Raw genomic sequence first — 20292 nt, 5'->3', positions numbered from 1 at the left:
ATTATAATATTTTAATACTTATTTTCATTTCATAATTTCATGATGATCTTTTTATTGGTTTAAAGTTACCTGTTTTTATGTTTTGTTTATGTTTTATGACGACAACATTCTGCAAAGTTTTTCAAATAATCAATAAGATAAAACAACATTTATAATTTTTTTTAACATATTAGTAGTAATGTGAATGTATCATAATAATGTTAACAATGTTAATGTATTAGTGATAATGTTAACAATTTTAACATATTAGTGATAATGTTAACAATTTAATGTATTAGTTATAATGTTAACAATTTTAACATATTAGTTATAATGTTAACAATGTTAACGAATTAGTAATAATGTTAACAATTTAATGTATTAGTTATAATGTTAACAATGTTAACGTATTAGTTATAATGTTAACAATTTTAACATATTAGTAATAATGTCAATAATTTTAATGTATTAGAAAAAGTGTTAATAATGTTAACGTATTAGCAATTACATGGTATTAGTACTTTTACTGTGACGGAGTAGTTTTATAGTGTGGTATTAGTACTTTTACTGTGACAGAGTAGTTTTATAGTGTAGTATTAGTACTTTTACTGTGACAGAGTAGTTTTATAGTGTGGTATTAGTACTTTTACTGTAACAGAGTAGTTTTATAGTGTGGTATTAGTACTTTTACTGTAACAGAGTAGTTTTATAGTGTGGTATTAGTACTTTTACTGTGACAGAGTAGTTTTATAGTGTGGTATTAGTACTTTTACTCTGACGGAGTAGTTTTATAGTGTGGTATTAGTACTTTTACTGTAACAGAGTAGTTTTATAGTGTGGTATTAGTACTTTTACTGTAACAGAGTAGTTTTATAGTGTGGTATTAGTACTTTTACTGTAACAGAGTAGTTTTATAGTGTGGTATTAGTACTTTTACTGTAACAGAGTAGTTTTATAGTGTGGTATTAGTACTTTTACTGTAACAGAGTAGTTTTATAGTGTGGTATTAGTACTTTTACTCTGACGGAGTAGTTTTATAGTGTAGTATTAGTACTTTTACTGTAACAGAGTAGTTGTATTGTGTGGTATTAGTACTTTTACTGTAACAGAGTAGTTGTATAGTATGGTATTAGTACTTTTACTGTGACGGAGTAGTTGTATAGTATGGTATTAGTACTTTTACTGTGACGGAGTAGTTGTATAGTATGGTATTAGTACTTTTACTGTGACGGAGTAGTTGTATAGTGTGGTATTAGTACTTTTACTGCAGTAAAGGATCTGAGTACTTTCCGTAGTTTCTGAGGCGTCTCTCTGCTCAGTTTTCAGACTTGATGAACAAACCGACGACAGAAACAGGTTTTAATCATCAAACTAACAGAACTCATCAACATTAAGAAGCGTCTCACTGACCTGAGAGGATTTAACTTCCTGTCGTTTTCAGTCGAACCTAAACGTGATGTTTGTATCATCAACTGATTTAATGTCTAACTACATTTAGTAAAGTGATAAATTAGTTTACGGTAAACATGACGCTCAGCGTTCTCGTAATAAAGCGACATTATTTCCACATATATCGAGTTTCCTCGTCCGCCGCGGTCACAAACATCGAATGTCGGAGCAACAAGTGGAACTATTAGTCAGCCAATAGAAACACTGATTCAACGGTTTCATTTCAGAGCCTCCTGAGTCCTGATCTGACATCAGAGTCCTGATCTGAGATCAGAGTCCTGGTCTCAGATCAGAGTCCTAGTCTGAGATCAGTTTCACTCAAACATCATCAAGCAGCTCCACGTCATTAGTGTTGAAACTTTATATTATTAACATCATTATTATTATTACTATTATTATCATCACCATCATCATCATTATTATTATCATATGTGCAGACAGACTCTGGTGTGTTTAAGCTGCTTCACATTAATATTAATATTGATATTAATATTAATGTGTCAGTTTATTTAGACTGAAATGAAACTTCACTTGGTGGAGTCACCTCTGATCTGTCGCTCAATGTTAACAATGTTTATGTTGATATATTAGTAATAATGTTAACAATGTTGATGATGTAACTGTATTAGTAATAATGGTATTGTATTAATAATAATGTTAATAATGTTAATGTTTTAGGAAACAATTAGTAAACCTTTGATATGTTTGATCAAATTAAACGTTGTAATTTAGCGTATAAAGTGAAAATCATCAGCTGTGATTCAGGACACATTTCAGTTCAATATTTAAGATGTCCTCATAAAGAGACGTAATAATTAATACATATTAATTCATATTTAATAAAATAATAACTTGTGAAAAGGTGTTGATCTCAGACAGAGTGAAGGCTTTAATTCCACATTTAGCGGGTTGTGTACCTGCATGAAGCTGCAGTGACTCACCTGGCGGAGGAGACCTGTCCTGGACCGGGTCTCTGCCGTTGTGGTTTGGATCAGACTCTCTAAGGTTTGATGACTCACTCAGGTACGAGGTCTCTGTTTGGTCCTGACAGCATGCAAATCTGCTGCTCTGTGTTCCAGGTTACCTGAACGCACCTGAAGCTGCCGGCTAACACTGCACACCTGAAGCATCTCAAACCAGGACCAGATCCAGAACCAGAACCAGAACCAGAACCCAAACCAAGATCACCTGAAGAACCAAGACCAGGACTCACTTCAGGTGAATGTTTTTAAAACTCAGAACGCCAGCTGGTCTTTCTGTAGAACTTCGACTAAACCTGAGGTCTGTTTCAGAACCAGGACCTGCTATAGACCAGCTGAAACAAAAACCATCAGGACCAGAACCATCAGAACCATGACACCGTCTTCAGTCTTCCTCGTCCTCCTGCACATCTGCAGCCTCCATCTGATAGCGGTCGCCATGCCGACCTGTCAGCTAGAGGGAAACATGGTCCAGTCGGCTCATCACCTGCTCAGAGATCTGGTACGACCTTTGACCTTTGACCTTCAATCAGAACGCTCTCACGTATCAATTCACACCTGAACCGTCTTTGCTGCTTCACGTCAACTCACACTTCAACTGCTCACACCTGAACCGTCTTTGCTGCTTCACGTCAACTCACACTTCAACTGCTCACACCTGAACCGTCTTTACTGTTTCACGTCAACTCACACTTCAACTGCTCACACCTGAACTGTCTTTGCTGCTTCACGTCAACTCACACTTCAACTGCTCACACCTGAACCGTCTTTGCTGCTTCACGTCAACTCACACTTCAACTGCTCACACCTGAACCGTCTTTGCTGTTTCACGTCAACTCACACTTCAACTGCTCACACCTGAACTGTCTTTGCTGCTTCACGTCAACTCACACTTCAACTGCTCACACCTGAACTGTCTTTGCTGCTTCACGTCAACTCACACTTCAACTGCTCACACCTGAACTGTCTTTGCTGCTTCACGTCAACTCACACTTCAACTGCTCACACCTGAACCGTCTTTGCTGCTTCACGTCAACTCACACTTCAACTGCTCACACCTGAACCGTCTTTACTGTTTCACATCAACTCACACTTCCCTTACCTTTATGTCCTGTAGGGGGGGCCGTTTCCTGCCCGCTGCCTGCCGTACAACGCCAACATCTCCTTCCCAGGCTCCGCCTTCCCTGCTGCCAAAGCCAAGGTAATCCTCTCCAGCCAATCACGGGGCTGCTTTTTTTGTTTCCTTTAAAATCCGGCTGATTGAAAACACTGATCTCTGATTGGTTCCCTGCAGTGCCCCCGAGTATTATGGGTAGTGGATGAGTCACTGGAGGAGGCGGGGATAATGTTTGAGGAGCGTGAGCTTCCTGTTGCCTGGGACAACCAGAAGGTCAACAAGTTCAAACACCTGCAGCAACGTCTGGAGGAGGCAGGAAGCTGTGTGAGTACCTGTCTGTCTGCACACCTGTCTGTCTGTCTGTCTATCTGCACACCTGTCTGTCTGTCTGCACACTTGTCTGTCTGTCTGTCTATCTGTACACCTGTCTGTCTGCACACCTGTCTGTCTGTCTGTCTGTCTGTCTGTCTGTCTGAACACTTGTCTGTCTGTCTGTCTGTCTGCACACCTGTCTGTCTGTCTGAACACTTGTTTGTCTAAACACCTGTCTGTCTGCACACCTGTCTGTCTGTCTGTCTGTCTGTCTGTCTGAACACTTGTCTGTCTGTCTGTCTGTCTGCACACCTGTCTGTCTGTCTGAACACTTGTTTGTCTAAACACCTGTCTGTCTGCACACCTGTCTGTCTCTGACCTGTCTCTCTCTCTCTCTCTCTCTCTCTCCAGTTGCCCAGTGTTGATGATTCAGGTGTTTTATCTTCTTACTTCAGTAATGTGACAGCAGTTCTGGACCAGCAGGTAAACACACAAACACACTTTGTTTTTAGGATTATGTATATATACTCTCTATATATATAGAGAGTATATATACAGTATATATATAGAGTATATATAGACATATATATAGGTCTGTCAGTCAGAGTGTGTGGACCAATCAGAGCTAAGGGGGTCTCTCTCTGTGTGTCACTCAGGACAGCGCAGGCTGTGGTTGGATGGCTCTGAAGAGAGATCTGGTCCGGATCCTCGAGGCAGCCCTGCACAAGCACCGTGCCTGCTTCAGCTGGAGACCAATACAGCACCAAAACCACACCCACTGAGGACCAAAACCACGCCCATTGAGGACAGAGACCACGCCCGTTGAGGACAGAGACCACGCCCGTTGAGGACAGAGACCACGCCCACTGAGGACCAAAACCACGCTCACTGATGACACTGAAAATATTTATTTATTTATTGACCTAGTTTTGTATTTATTTATTCATATATTTATTTATATATTTATTAAGACAAAAAATCTATATTTATTTGATACTTCATTTCACATATTTATATTTATATTTATAAACTATGTTCCTGCCTATTTAAATCGTGTTGTTCTGTTTGTCTCAATGTTCAATTTAATCAGAATAAAGCATCTTGAAATAAAACTCTGACAGTTTGACGTTTACTTTAACACACACACACACACACACACACACACACACACACACACACACACAGACAGTAAACATGCTGACTCGGCGGTGGAGTGACTCACTGATGATATTTTTTAGTTGAACTGTCTGACTCTCTAACCGTCTCACAGCGAGAGGGTCACAGGTTCAAACCCGAAGCTGCTCCGCGGCGTCCTCCTACAGTCCGACGACATGCAGGTTAATTGTTGACTCTAGCTAATGTTAGCCAATGCTAAGCTACACATAGACAGATACTGAGCCAAACTCAGTTATCTGTCATAAAGTTATTAAAGTATTAAAGAGTGAAACCAGGTGAAAGGTTACTTTCACTTTCACATTCAGACTGTAAACACAGTGACTCATTTTCAACATTGAAGCCTTTAACTCATAATTTTGAAGTCACTCTGACTCACAGACAAAAGTGCAATTAATCCATAAATGCCACGCAGATAAATCATCACCTGTTCATTCCCTCTGTTATTCATCCAGTTGTGACTTGAGCAGAAGTGAAGAGATAAAACAGGCCTGTCGGCACAATCAGAAAACATTCAAAACCAGACCTCGTGTATTAAATAAGTCACATTAAAATGAGTCATTCACAGTAATGGTACAATCTGTAGTTTAAACTCAAACCTACTATATTAAACTAGGGATTAGTTAAATGAAGTAAACAGGAAGTTAAATCTGACCTTCTGACAGACGAAGGTTTTATTTACCTCATGAACAATAAACTATCCTCATTCAAAGAAACCAGATACTGATGCAAGTTAGTGATCTTAACCAGAAACGGCAACGGTAAAAATCACCGTTAGTGATCTGTACCAGAAACAGCCCGGTAAAAATCACCGTTAGTGATCTTAACCAGAAACGGCCCGGTAAAAATCACCGTTAGTGATCTTAACCAGAAACGGCAACGGTAAAAATCACCGTTAGTGATCTTTACCGGAAACGGCCCTAGTAAAAATCACCGTTAGTGGTCTTTACCGGAAACGGCCCTAGTAAAAATCACCGGTAGTGATCTTTACCGGAAACGGCCCTAATAAAAATCACCATTAGTGGTCTTTACCGGAAACGGCCCGGTAAAAATCACCGTTAGTGGTCTTTACCAGAAACGGCCCTAATAAAAATCACCGTTAGTGGTCTTTACCGGAAATGGCCCTAATAAAAATCACCGTTAGTGATCTGTACCAGAAACGGCCCTAATAAAAATCACCGTTAGTGGTCTTTACCGGAAACGGCCCTAATAAAAATCACCGTTAGTGATCTGTACCAGAAACGGCCCTAATAAAAATCACCGTTAGTGGTCTTTACCGGAAACGGCCCTAGTAAAAATCACCGTTAGTGATCTTTACCAGAAACGGCCCTAATAAAAATCACCGGTAGTGATCTTTACCAGAAACGGCCCGGTAAAAATCACCGTTAGTGGTCTTTACCGGAAACGGCCCTAATAAAAATCACCGTTAGTGATCTTTACCGGAAACGGCCCTAATAAAAATCACCAGTAGTGATCTGTACCAGAAACGGCCCTAGTAAAAATCACCGTTAGTGATCTTTACCAGAAACGGCCCGGTAAAAATCACCGTTAGTGATCTTTACCAGAAACGGCCCGGTAAAAATCACCGTTAGTGGTCTTTACCGGAAACGGCCCTAATAAAAATCACCGTTAGTGATCTTTACCGGAAACGGCCTGGTAAAAATCACCGTTAGTGATCTGTACCAGAAACGGCCCTAATAAAAATCACCGTTAGTGATCTGTACCAGAAACGGCCCTAATAAAAATCACCGTTAGTGATCTTTACCAGAAACGGCCCGGTAAAAATCACCGTTAGTGGTCTTTACCGGAAACGGCCCTAATAAAAATCACCGTTAGTGGTCTTTACCGGAAACGGCCCTAATAAAAATCACCGGTAGTGATCTGTACCAGAAACGGCCCTAGTAAAAATCACCGTTAGTGATCTTTATCAGAAACGGCCGTGGTAAAAATCACCGTTAGTGATCTTTACCAGAAACGGCCCGGTAAAAATCACCGTTAGTGATCTTTACCAGAAACGGCCCAGTAAAAATCACCGTTAGTGATCTTTACCAGAAACGGCCCGGTAAAAATCACCGTTAGTGATCTTTACCAGAAACGGCCGTGGTAAAAATCACCGTTAGTGATCTTTACCGGAAACGGCCCTAAAAAAAATCACCGTTAGTGATCTGTACCAGAAACGGCCCTAATAAAAATCACCGTTAGTGATCTTTACCAGAAACGGCCCGGTAAAAATCACCGTTAGTGGTCTTTACCGGAAACGGCCCTAATAAAAATCACCGTTAGTGATCTGTACCAGAAACGGCCCGGTAAAAATCACCGTTAGTGATCTTTACCAGAAACGGCCGTGGTAAAAATCACCGTTAGTGATCTGTACCAGAAACGGCCGTGGTAAAAATCACCGTTAGTGATCTTTACCAGGAACGGCCGTGGTAAAAATCACCGTTAGTGGTCTTTACCGGAAGCAGCCCTAATAAAAATCACCGGTAGTGATCTGTACCAGAAACGGCCCTAGTAAAAATCACCGTTAGTGATCTTTACCAGAAACGGCCCGGTAAAAATCACCGTTAGTGATCTGTACCAGAAACGGCCGTGGTAAAAATCACCGTTAGTGGTCTTTACTGGAAACGGCCCTAAAAAAAATCACCGTTAGTGATCTGTACCAGAAACGGCCCTAATAAAAATCACCGTTAGTGATCTGTACCAGAAACGGCCCTAATAAAAATCACCGTTAGTGATCTGTACCAGAAACGGCCCTAATAAAAATCACCGTTAGTGATCTGTACCAGAAACGGCCCGGTAAAAATCACTGTTAGTGGTCTTTACCGGAAACGGCCCTAATAAAAATCACCGTTAGTGGTCTTTACCGGAAACGGCCCTATTAAAAATCACCGGTAGTGATCTGTACCAGAAACGGCCCTAGTAAAAATCACCGTTAGTGATCTTTACCAGAAACGGCCCGGTAAAAATCACCGTTAGTGATCTTTACCAGAAACGGCCCGGTAAAAATCACCGTTAGTGATCTTTACCAGAAACGGCCGTGGTAAAAATCACCGTTAGTGGTCTTTACCGGAAACGGCCCTAAAAAAAATCACCGTTAGTGATCTGTACCAGAAACGGCCCTAATAAAAATCACCGTTAGTGATCTGTACCAGAAACGGCCCTAATAAAAATCACCGTTAGTGATCTGTACCAGAAACGGCCCTAATAAAAATCACCGTTAGTGATCTGTACCGACAACCTTCTTTTTAAAAATGTTTTTATTTTGAACACAAAATTAAGTTCTTTGTCAAAGAAATTGTCAAACAGTGAAGCTGATCAACTTAATCAGCAAATGTCTCAAATAAATATGAAATATAATAGAAATATCTAAATACACCGAAGGGAGGGGTTCCGGGGGGGGGGCTTTAACAAGTATACACACTCTTTAGCTCTGGGCTGTGATTGGCTGCTGACAGAGAGGACACGCCCCCTGGAGGAGCATCATCATCATCACACTATGAAACCTCCATGTTGCTGAAGTCTGAGTGGAGGACGAGTCCCTGAACGCATCACGATGAATAAAAATAAATATAAATATAAAATATAAACTGCTACACCTGCCCATCATGTTTTTAGGCCACGCCCCCTCTACTCCTCGGTGGGCGGGGCCTCCTCCAGAGCTTCCTGTTGGTTGGGGTCGACGTACTCGTGATTGAAGGTGACAGAATCAGCTCCCAGTTTGAACCTGTGGACGGCCAGCAGACACTGGAGCGCCTGCAGACACACGGGATTCAAAGAGAAAAGCTTTATTAACACCGTTCCACTCCGCTGATGGACGATCACAAGTAAACAGCGAGCTAGAACACAGAACACACACTCACAGGTGGACAGGTGAGTTCACCTCACTGGAATCAACAGGTAAAGGCAGAACAGGTAAACTGATCCAGAAGGTCTGGATCCACATCAGAGACATCAGCGCAGAGTCCATTAACTCTTTGTGTACCACTCATTTATCTTCATCTTTCATCACAGATCATTACATCATCGTCATTAATCAGAATATATGATGACATCATCTTACACAACATGGCATCACTGTAATAACAATAACAACAATAATAATAATTATAATAATATAATTAATACTAATAATAATAATAACACACTTCACATGACGTTTATAAATCATCTCAGACACAAAACTACATCACTCTGTTGTCATGGAAACAGAAGGCACTTTGGATGACAGGCACTTTAGAGCAGCCAATCAGAGTCCAGACTGAGTTGATGAGGAAACAGGAAGGAGAAGGAGGCTGAAGGAGAGAGGTGTCGTTAGATGTGTGTGTGTGTGTGTGTGTGTGTGTGTGTGTGTTTCAGGCGAGTGGCGGGCTGAACAGTTTGTTGTATTCTTCTTCAAACGAGACTCTCTTGAGACGCTCCGACGACAGCAGAGTGAGACCTCCCTACACACACACACACACACACACGGGTCACGTGCACACACACAACAGGTCACGTGCACACACACACACACACACACACACACACAACATACCACAGCAGAATAACATGCACAAAGAGAAACACACGTGACAACATGCACACACACACACACACAAAAACAGGGAGAAGAAAACAGCATCATGTTTGTTACACGTCTGTTTTCTGTTATTAAAGGTTCGTTTGACAGACATTAATATTAGTATTAGTATGATAATTTTTTTTTGTATTGCTATTTTAATAATTATTATAGTTATTATTATTACTATTATTATTGTTAGTATTTCTATTGCTATTATTATAATAATAATAATTACTATTATTATTAATAATACATTTTTTATTATTATTGTTAGTATTTTTATTGCTATTTTTTTATAATTCTTATAATTATAGTTATTATTATTATTATTGCTAGTATTTCTACTACTACTACAGCAGGACTACACACTGTGAATACTTTGTCCTACAGTGTGATGTTAGTGTTGGACCACCAGGTGGCAGCAGAGGCAGATGTTTTCAGCTGTTCTGGGTCAGCGAGGTAACTTCAAGTTTAACCCTTCAGGGTTCACACATCCAGCTGTTCTTCCTGCATCTGGCAGCTTCAGCTGTTTCTATTAGTCTATTAAATTATGTGTTTAATTTCTTGGTATTTGTTTAATATTATAGTTTGTAAAACGTGCCGCTCTGCTGACAGTAGACGTGTCCATGATTGTGATTGTGCTTGTATCCAGACTGAGAACCTCTGGGTTGATTTACAGAGTTCATAACCAGCATTGTAGGACCGCTTAGAGGGGGTGGGGGGGGCACATGATAAACCCAGATCGTTGCCGGGGGCCAAACAAACTCTATTTTATAAATAGATTAACTTATAGAAAACATACTGTGTACTTATTTTTCAGCATTCATTAAACTGAAAGTCACTCCAACCAGCAGATTATTAAGAAGATGACATCATATTCAGTATAATATTCATGAGTCTTTGAACCGTGCAGGACTGACTGTTTTGGTTAGTAACGTTTCCATTAACAAAACTTAAAGCTGCAGTAGGCAGTATATTTTTGGCATCATTGGGCAAAACATCCCATAATAACCTTTCAGCATATTGTAATTCAAGTGTTCTGAGAGAGAACTAGACTTCTGCTCCTCCTCATGGCTCTGTTTTCAGGCTTTAGAACATCTAGCTTAGGGACGGGAGACTTTGACCAATCACAGGTCATTTCAGAGAGAGAGAGCGTTCCTATTGGCTGAGCTCCGGTCATGTGACCAGAACTTGGCGTTCCTTCACCAGATTTTACAATGACGGCGGCGTCACAAACTTTCTCATTTTACAGCTAAACCGTGGACTACAAGATGATTCTGAGAACATCTGTCACTGTGGGACAAGAACGGACTTCTTTCAGACAATTTTAGCAGATTTTCCAACTTTTTTTAGCACATTTTTTGAACATTTGTCAAAAACATTTTTCATCCTTTTTTGGGACATTTTTTCCAATTTTTTTTTTTTTCAGACATTTTCAAGCATGTTTCGGACACATTATTGGACATTTTTTGTTTTATTTTCGGAAATTTTTCAGACTGTTTTCGTTTACTTTTTTAGACTCTCTTGAAAACAAATTGGGATATTTTCCAGATATTATTCACCTTTTTTTTCTGACTTTTTTAGACATTTTTCGGACAGTTTTTTGTTACTTTTTTTTACTCTGTTTTTTACTTTTTTTGAAAAAAAAAAAAAAATATTTTCTGGATATAATTTTTTCAGACTTTTTTCGGGCACATTTTCTGACTTTTCGAAAAATGTTCAGACATATTCTTTTCGATATTTTTTTAAAAACTTTTTTTTGGACATTTTTTCGAACTTGCACTATAAGATGATTCTGAGAACATCTGAGGAGAGAAATAGACATTAACGTTACAGAATATTGATTCATATTTGATCAGCGCTGCCTAGTTTGACCTTTTAGTCGGAGCTCAGAGTGATTGACAGCCGGCTCTCAGAGACGGCAGCTGGACAGCAGACCTCAGATCAGCTCTTACTGCTTGTTTTCCTCCGGTCTGTGAAATCTTGTAGATGCCGTTAGGAGCACCGGAGGACACCAGAGGAACATGATTTTATTTCAGGTTACCTGTTTCATGCACTACTGTCACGATATAGTGACCGTTTTATAAAAATAACTTTGTTTAATCCTATTTGCTCCGATCTCGTCTACTGATGCGTTAACATTTAACTTAACATTTACACTTCCATCTGTCGTTGCAGGCAGTTTTGTAACAGTCTTTGCTGGCTGCTTTTAGAGCTTAGCTAACGACCCCTCGGCTGTCCTCACCTTCTCATCTTCAGGTAGTTTCTGTATTTTTCCGCATGTTTTGTCTCGAAGTGACGACTCAAGTTGTATTCTTTGAATCCCACCACATGTTTGTTAGCATGCCTCGGTCTGACTAAGCGTGATCTTGTTTATTCGGGTTAGTGAAGCCAGATAACGAGAAGATGTTGTAGTACCGGTGTCAGGTGATGTATTCCAGGTACGTACCCAGGTGAAGACGGAGAAGAAGGAGAAGACGATGGTGGCTCTGGCAGCGTCTGCGCCTTCATTCAGAGGGTTGTCTTCCTCTTCAGAAACCTGCCACTGGTTGGCCAGGAAACAAAACCCCACGAACCAGACCACACACCAGAAACCTGCACGGATCACAGGTTACATCACAGGTTATTAATCATACCAACAGGTGAACCGGAGATCTGCAGAGATCACAGGTTACATCACAGGTTATTAATCATACCAACAGGTGAACCGGAGATCTGCAGAGATCACAGGTTACATCACAGGTTATTAATCATACCAACAGGTGAACCGGAGATCTGCAGAGATCACAGGTTACATCACAGGTTATTAATCACACCAACAGGTGAAGATCACAGAATACAGAAGAGGCGGAGTCTCACCTGACACCGCGATGTCGGCCATGACGGCCTTCTTCCTGTCCTTCACGCCGGTGATCTGAGGGAAGTAAACGTCCAGCGCCAGGAAACCGGTGCTGCAGAGGAAGCACAGCGTTCCCATGGCGACGGCGTAGTTGCAGGCGTGCTGGTTGCGGTTGAAGATGCAGGACTCCTCCACCTCTTCGGGGCGGTTAACGTAACCCTCATTAGCGACGCAGCCGAGGATCACGATGGAGAAGAGCTGAAAGCAGACAGGAGACAGCAGCTAGCTCAATGCTAACAGACACATTCATTCTCATTGGAAGAGGCTAGATGCTAACAGGGAGGAGTATAAAGCTTTAATTCAGAGTTTTTCTACATGAAAACATTTTGATTCACTCAGAACAAAACCTTCTAATCGGATCCCACTCTCTCCTCTGTAAACCGTCCAATCAGAGCCCACTCTCTCCTTCGTATACCGTCCAATCACGGCCCGCTCTCTCCTCCGTATACCATCCAATCACGGCCCACTCTCTCCTCCGTATACTGTCCAATCACGGCCCGCTCTCTCCTCCGTATACCATCCAATCACGGCCCACTCTCTCCTCCGTAAACCGATCAATCAGAGCCCACTCTCTCCTCCGTATACTGTCCAATCACGGCCCGCTCTCTCCTCCGTATACCATCCAATCACGGCCCGCTCTCTCCTCCGTATACCATCCAATCACGGCCCACTCTCTCCTCCGTAAACCGATCAATCAGAGCCCACTCTCTCCTCTGTAAACCGTCCAATCAGAGCCCATTCTCTCCTCCGTATACCGTCCAATCACGGCCCACTCTCTCCACCGTATACCGTCCAATCAGAGCCCACTCTCTCCTCCGTAAACCGTCCAATCACGGCCCACTCTCTCCTCCGTAAACCGTCCAATCAGAGCCCACTCTCTCCTCCATAAACCGTCCAATCAGAGCCCACTCTCTCCTCCGTAAACCGTCCAATCACAGCCCACTCTCTCCTCCGTAAACCGTCCAATCAGAGCCCACTCTCTCCTCCGTAAACCGTCCAATCAGAGCCCACTCTCTCCTCCATAAACCGTCCAATCAGAGCCCACTCTCTCCTCCGTAAACCGTCCAATCACAGCCCACTCTCTCCTCCGTAAACCGTCCAATCAGAGCCCACTCTCTCCTCCATAAACCGTCCAATCAGAGCCCACTCTCTCCTCCGTAAACCGTCCAATCAGAGCCCACTCTCTCCTCCGTAAACCGTCCAATCAGAGCAGCAGCAGTGTGAAACAGTGAGGTTTTGTTTGAGGAGTCTTGTGTTGAACCTCAGGAATGTTAACACCAATCTCATGACTGAAACACATGCACACGCACGTGCACACACATGCACTATACTGAAATAACTTGCATAAACAGAACAAACTGACAGACATGACCCAACCGACTGTTTCCTGTTTGATGTGAGGTATATTGAGATATATTTCCAGGTGTGACCTCACAGGTGTTTCTTCTTTTGTTTACATCAATCTGAAACGTTGTTACTGTGACATCATCATGACATCATCAGACTCACCCAGCAGACGATCCTCACCACGGTCTGAGGCTGTCTGATGAAGGTCAGGGGGTCGAACTCTCCGCCCGCCTTCCCCGCCCCGTACGCCTGGAAACCGTCCATCCAGACCACTTCCTGTTCCACGGACCAGCTCAGACCAGTAAGGACCAGTTCAGCCCTGGCTCAGTCCACTTTAACCCTCCACCTCCCAGTTCAGTCCAGTTGGATTCTACTCAGACAAATTGGTCCCAGTCCAGTGAGTCCAGTTAGTCCAGTGAGTCCAGTTAGTCCAGTGAGTCCAGTTAGTCCAGTGAGTCCAATTGGGTCCAGTTGGGTCCAGTTGGGTCCAGTTAGTCTAGTTAGTCCAGTTGGGTCCAGTTGGGTCCAGTTGGGTCCAGTTAGTCTAGTTAGTCCAGTTGGGTCCAGTTGGGTCCAGTTGGGTCCAGTTAGTCTAGTTAGTCCAGTTGGGTCCAGTTGGGTCCAGTGAGTCCTGGTTCTAGTCTGTGTCTGTACTGGTCTCGGCGCTCTCTTCTTCTTCTTCTCTGCTGTTAGAACTGTAATCTGCTCTAATCCTCCTCATCCCACTTTACACTTTATCACCCTGAGCTGAGTCTCACAGGCTGTGGACCGCCTCCAACAAGCTCCACCAATCACATCCTTCTATTAACCCTTTCGGAGTCAGAGTCGTCCAATCACAGTGAAGGAGGCGGGGCTTCACTCCCTGAGAGGCTGCAGTCAGGATGACAGATCTCATCTCTTTTACACGTTTTATCTGAACACATGTTAACGAGTCCAGCTGTTCATTAGCTCAAACTGATAGCCTCATGCTAACTTAGCCTCATGCTAACGTAAATGTTTACTAAGTACATATTTATCACTTCATTAAACACAAACTAGTTCTTACATAGTACATATGTACACCTACTAACTGCATGTGGAACCGTTAACTAGCTAACTGACAGAGCCTCTAAATCAGTCACAAGCCGTCTTCAGTGAAACGCTGGAGAGTAAAAACACGTGTTTAGAAGTTTTATTGAAGCATCGAAGTGTTTAGAGCAAACAAAACAAAATGGAAGAAGAAGAATAAAGAGAAGAAGAAGAGATGAAGAACTTCTTCCAGCTCAGAGACTCCAACCTGAAACAGACGGACGGACGGACGGACGTCTGTTAGGACTCCACTCATGTGATCGCTCCTCTAAACTAAACTCACTGATGAACACACTCACATGATGCTTCAGCCGGCCATGATGTGCTTCACAAAAGCTGAAAGACATCAAGTTTCCATCAGTCAGTGTTTCTATTAGTCTGTTAGTGTTGTATTATATCTCATACTGTATATATATATATATATATATATATATATATACCTTCATAGTGAATACATCCATCAGCATCTTCCTGTCCAGCTAACAGCTGGTCCACCTCGGCCTCGGCCATCCTCTCCCCTGGTAACACACAACATTCAGTCTGAGTATATAGATGCTGTTGATTCATTCATATAGACGTAGTATCTGCGTTCTGTGTGATCAGAATCAATGAGCATCATACCCAGAGTGACCAGAACGTGTCTCAGCTCGGCACCCATCACCGTCCCGTTTCCTTCTTTATCAAACACTCGGAGACCTTCAACAAAGTCCTCGTACGTCCCCTGTTAACACAGACAGACAGAGACAGAGATCAGCAAAGTGACCTGCAGAGTGACCTCTGACCTCTGACCTCTGAGAGGTGAAAACCCTTCGTCCTACTTTGTCTTTGGACTGAGCCACATGTTGCAGCATCGGCAGGAAGGTCTCAAAGTCCACCAGTTTACTGTCCATGTCTGTTCAAGGAGAAGAGGAAACACACGCTGATGCATAACGTCTGACTGATTATCAATATATATGTATATATAGATATATATATCTATATATACATATATATCCAGTATATATAATGATGTTGTGTGTGTACCGTCAGGTTTAGGTCGTCCCAGCACTCTCAGAACCTCGGCGTTGGTCGGGTTTTGTCCGAGCGCTCTCATCACGTCTCCACACTGACACAACGAGATCTTCATCTGATTCTCTGAAGTCCTGTCAAACAGCTGGAAGGCTTCTTTAAACTCTGTGTTCAGATTATAATTAGTAATTAAAAACAACATATTAAACAACTCATCTGATTAAATTAAAACCATATTTATATTTACATATATATATTTATATATTCACCTTCAATCTGATCAGCGCTGAACTCAATCTGAAAAAGAAACAGAGGCTGCTGATCTGGAATCAGCGAATGAATACATAGATGAATGTGTAGTAATTATTCATGAATGAGCTCCAGATGTTGATATTTCTGTTCGTACTTCCAGGTACTTCTACTACACTTCAGATCTTATTTTGGTCCATTTGCACACCGCCTCGTATGCGGGACTCCCCAGCCTGCCGTGTGTCGCTCACACCCTCCAGCTGGCTGTTAATGAGGGTCTTTAGACACAGAGAAGTACTCGTATCGGTACTCGGTATCGGAGAGTACCCAAATGTAAGTACTTGTACTCGGTCTGAAAAAAATGGTATTGGTGCATCCCTAGTATTTAATCCTCTTATCAACATGGGAGTGGACAAATATGCTGCTTTATGCAAATATGTGTATATATTTATTATTGTAAATCAATTAACAACACAAATCAGAACATGGCAAACTTTTGAAAATGCCCATGACCGTTTTTCCTCGCCAACATTTTTAGCGAGTTTGGAGCGTTATTTAACCTCCTTCATGACAAGCTAGTATGACATGGTTGGTACCAATGGATCACCAGGTTCTGTAGTTTCATATGATACCAGTATCTTCACTCTAGCTTTAAAACTGAGCCGCTACAACCTAAAAAGTTGCGTTAAAGAAATTAGTGTTGACTTTGACAGACCTAATCAATACATGGAGATCAAACAGGCAGACAGACCTTCACGCTGTGTGGGTCGAAGTCCAGTTCTTTAGCCGTTTCTGGTTCTGGAGACGTCTTCACCGCTTCCTTCTTTAGTTCTGGTTTCTTGGGGGCCATGATGGACAGATGAACACTGAAACAGGATAGAAAGAAAGTAAAGAATCAGATGGTAGAAGGTGATGGGAGGAGGACGGAGGGGTGGAAACAGAGGAGATTCCTCTGTGAGACGGTTTAAATACCGTCACACTGAGAGTCCATCAGGTCCATCAGGTCCATTTAAGGTCAGAGAACGATCCTCTCAGGGTTTCTACTGCAGAGAGACAAACTGAGAATAGACCACAATCCTCTACTGAACACATCTACTGAGACCACCTTAAATAGAAAACACACCAACTCCCCCTTAAATAGAAAACACATCAACTTTTATTTTATATTACATGACATTTATTTAGCCAACGCTTTTATCCAACAGTGAGTGTATTGGACCATGCGGGTACAACCACTGACACAAGTAAGAACATCAGCTCCATCAAACATGCTCAACTGATTCATTTGGAGGCAATAAGAGATTTTTAGTTTTTATTTTCATTTTTTATTATTACTGACTGTGTGTATATATATATATACATATATATATATACTGTATATGCTCTATATTACTCAGACTGGAACACGTGACAGTAACAGGTAGGTACATAACTTAATAATATCACAGGGCTGGTAGCACACTGTGTCTCTACCTCAGGGTCTTTTAACTCGGACTGGAATGCACGGCAGTAACAGCCAGGTAGAAGTTCTCTATGTTGCACATGGCCGGCACCATGCTGTGTCTTAATTAAAAGAGCACTTGAATTAACAGCTAATTGTGACAGCTTGAGGAGATTGCATTGAATACCTGGTATTCAAATGCTGAACCAAACTTCTTGCAAGTCCCACAGTAGTAGTTTAACTTGAATGGCAAGCAGCAATAGCAAGTACTTAGAATAACACTATGGAGACTTAAAGTGTTATCAATAATCCAAATCTCTCAGATTGATTTAGTTGAATCTGAATAAATCAATTCTCACCACAATGCACTTGTTTATAAGTACAGCTGGATGTCTACTGCTCAGGCAGGCTAGTGGTGTAGAATGTAAACACTTTTGGTTAGCTTACAAGTGGAATAAAAAATTGGCGTTGACCACGTCGACAATACCATGCCTCACATGGGGCACCAATGTGTTGGGGACACGCATGCAGGAGCTGGTTGATAACAAATATTAAAGAAAATGATTAATATAAACAAAACCAATAGTAATACATTATCCATATATATTAATAATAACAGGGCACCAAATGATGTTGGTGCAGTAGCTTAAAAATGGCTATCAAAAGTAATTAATAATTATCAAAATAATGAATTATCATGTTGAATAATATGATTTAATGTGAATTAAATCATCTTTGGGGCATCACTTTTACTTTTACTTCTTGATGTTTTTCCTCCGAACTCAGAGGACTGTTACCATGGCTACTGACAATGAGCCAATGCGATTGGCTGAAAGGTGATTAAATTAACTTTTATTAACTGTTTCTCAGCCCTGACATCACACATCTTGTCTGGTATTATCCCTTATTTAAACTCTTCTGTTGTCTGACTAAAACATGTCAACCTCAAAAGGTTAAATTTAAAAGAAAAAGCAAATTAACCATTTTAATAAATAAATAAATTAAAGTCTGTTTTGTATGTCTAAACTTGGACTTGAAATAGTTCATTTTAAATAATGTATTTCTATAATTAACAAATTATTTGAAAAGGCCTGATGGGAACTAATAAACATGTGACTTCACGTATGTGTGTGTGTGTGTGATGACACACTACCTGACCTCTCAGGTTTCAGTCAAGGCGAAGCAAGGCGAGGCCAGAAGACACCAGACATTTAGAGAGAGAGAGAGAGAGAGACAGATAGACAGACAGACAGATAGACAAGACAGACAGACAGACACGTTGTGGATACTCTGATTGTTTACTAGAATTATTTTGGAATAAACAACAGAAGCAGGTAAGACTGAACCATCATCTGTTTACCGCAACTGATTGTGTATTTGTGTGTGTGCTAGTGTGTTAGTGTTTGTGTGTGTGTTAGTGTGTGTTAAGTATTGACGTATATAATGAAGCCCGTGTTCATATGAAGGACTGTGTGTTAGTGTGTGCTGAGATTAAGAGTTGTGGTTCTGGTTTAGCTCTCCTACATTTCTTCATCAGGAGTTCAGATCAAGGTCTAAACAGGATCCGGGTCTAAACTGGATCCGGGTCTAAACTGGATTCGGGTGTAAACTGGATCCGGGTCTAGATCTACAAGAACCAGAATTAACTGAAATTAAGTTTTAACAAAACAATGAAATTTGAATCACAAATCATTTGAATGCATCATTCAAGACACTGTTAGACTTTCCTTTCCTGTGTTGTACCTGAACGCACCTGAATGAACCTGAACGCATCGTGTATGTGTGTTAGTGTGTTAGTGTGTATGTGTGTGTGTGTGTGTGTGTGTGTGTGTGTAGTCCACCTGCTGTGCTGCTGTTAAACTGATACTCTCTCTAACTGATTTAACTCTGCGTCATCATCACACAGTGAGGAGCAGTTTGTTGCTGTGGGGACCGGTCAGGGTTATTTATTTATTTAAGCATTTCATTATGTAATTAGTTATGTATTATAGTTTCGGGCCTTAAAAGAAGAAGTTAGCATCATATATGACATTTTTAAAGGGCTTTAATTTTGAAAATACATGTCAGAATGTCCTGATATGAAAGGCGGTTGCTAACGTCTAAACGTCATCACATCGATCACTAGTCCGCCTGAAGTCATGTGACCGTAGTGTAATTCGTTTGTAGCCTAACGTTAGCTTCCTTAGTGGAGATTATCTTGATGAACAAAACGTGTCAGTATCATAAACGTTTAGCTTATTTTCTGCAATAATCCAAAACCCAATGGAACGATCCCATTGGCTGTCACCCAGGGAGATGATCACTTCCTGTTGGACTACAGAAATACGTCAACCCTGCCTGTCGCATCATAATAACTTAGCCTAGTGGTATATCTATACAGTATATATAAGGCCAGTCGGTCTTCTCCTTCACATCCTTCCTTGACCTCGTGACCTTTTCCATCCAGCTCAATGAGAGCTGGTCTGTTGGACTGTAGTCTCTGGTGTTGGGGTCAGAGTTTAAGACAAGCCAGCAGCCTCAGTATTTATAGGCCAGCTGACTGACTGTTGAACAAGCTGATCAGGGATCAGATATTAACAACTGCTGACACCAACAACTGCTGCAGTCTAATTTAGCTCTGTGTGAGTCGTGGTCAGGCTAACCGCTAACTGAACCGGGTCACACTGGAAGGCTAAAGGGCAACTCTATTATGTTGTTCCGTTTTTATTA

At 41.4% G+C, this 20292-nt stretch overlaps 4 protein-coding genes across 6 annotated transcripts in view; 2 read left to right on the top strand and 2 right to left on the bottom strand.

The window, feature by feature from the left end:
- Positions 1–1162: 1162 nt before the first annotated feature.
- On the top strand, positions 1163–6434 carry ifnphi3 (interferon phi 3). Its single transcript, XM_037793641.1, has 5 exons — positions 1163–2910; positions 3526–3608; positions 3693–3849; positions 4249–4320; positions 4494–6434. Exons 1-5 carry the CDS (start codon positions 2782–2784, stop codon positions 4617–4619), a joined length of 567 nt encoding a protein of 188 aa, XP_037649569.1. The 5' UTR covers positions 1163–2781; the 3' UTR covers positions 4620–6434.
- Positions 6435–8298: 1864 nt separating this feature from the next.
- Positions 8299–14299, bottom strand: syngr1a (synaptogyrin 1a). Of its 2 annotated transcripts, XR_005209752.1 has the most exons (5): positions 13980–14299; positions 12431–12668; positions 12021–12166; positions 8871–9452; positions 8628–8763 (listed from the first exon to the last, which is right to left on the bottom strand). XR_005209752.1 is itself a non-coding variant. In XM_037791160.1 (4 exons), exons 1-4 carry the CDS (start codon positions 14079–14081, stop codon positions 8638–8640), a joined length of 612 nt encoding a protein of 203 aa, XP_037647088.1. In that variant the 5' UTR covers positions 14082–14297; the 3' UTR covers positions 8299–8637. The 2 variants fall into 2 exon arrangements, 1 of the variants encoding a protein (XP_037647088.1); XM_037791160.1 differs by lacking the exon at positions 8871–9452 and having other exon boundaries at positions 8299–8763; positions 13980–14297.
- Positions 14300–14979: 680 nt separating this feature from the next.
- On the bottom strand, positions 14980–18672 carry myl4 (myosin, light chain 4, alkali; atrial, embryonic). 2 transcript variants are annotated; one of them, XM_037791196.1, is made up of 9 exons: positions 17115–18672; positions 16894–17008; positions 16163–16190; positions 15909–16058; positions 15704–15777; positions 15507–15606; positions 15326–15403; positions 15185–15221; positions 14980–15093 (listed from the first exon to the last, which is right to left on the bottom strand). In XM_037791196.1, the coding sequence occupies exons 2-8, from the start codon at positions 16990–16992 to the stop codon at positions 15193–15195; spliced, it is 558 nt and encodes a 185-aa protein (XP_037647124.1). In that variant the 5' UTR covers positions 16993–17008; positions 17115–18672; the 3' UTR covers positions 14980–15093; positions 15185–15192. The 2 variants fall into 2 exon arrangements, with proteins under 2 accessions (XP_037647124.1, XP_037647122.1); XM_037791194.1 differs by having other exon boundaries at positions 14980–15221; positions 17115–17200; positions 18031–18672.
- Positions 18673–18791: 119 nt separating this feature from the next.
- scn4ab (sodium channel, voltage-gated, type IV, alpha, b) overlaps positions 18792–20292 on the top strand; it is a 33205-nt gene continuing 31704 nt past the window's right edge. Inside the window, exon 1 of the mRNA XM_037791190.1 lies at positions 18792–18917. The gene's annotated coding sequence lies outside the window, so the exon portion shown is untranslated. The remainder of the gene's footprint in view (positions 18918–20292) is intronic.

This window comes from Sebastes umbrosus, chromosome 14 (assembly GCF_015220745.1).
Source record: "Sebastes umbrosus isolate fSebUmb1 chromosome 14, fSebUmb1.pri, whole genome shotgun sequence".
Taxonomy (NCBI): Eukaryota; Metazoa; Chordata; class Actinopteri; order Perciformes; family Sebastidae; genus Sebastes; species Sebastes umbrosus.
Note: the sequence above shows the minus strand (reverse complement) of the source record. Positions and strands in the feature narration are given on the sequence as shown.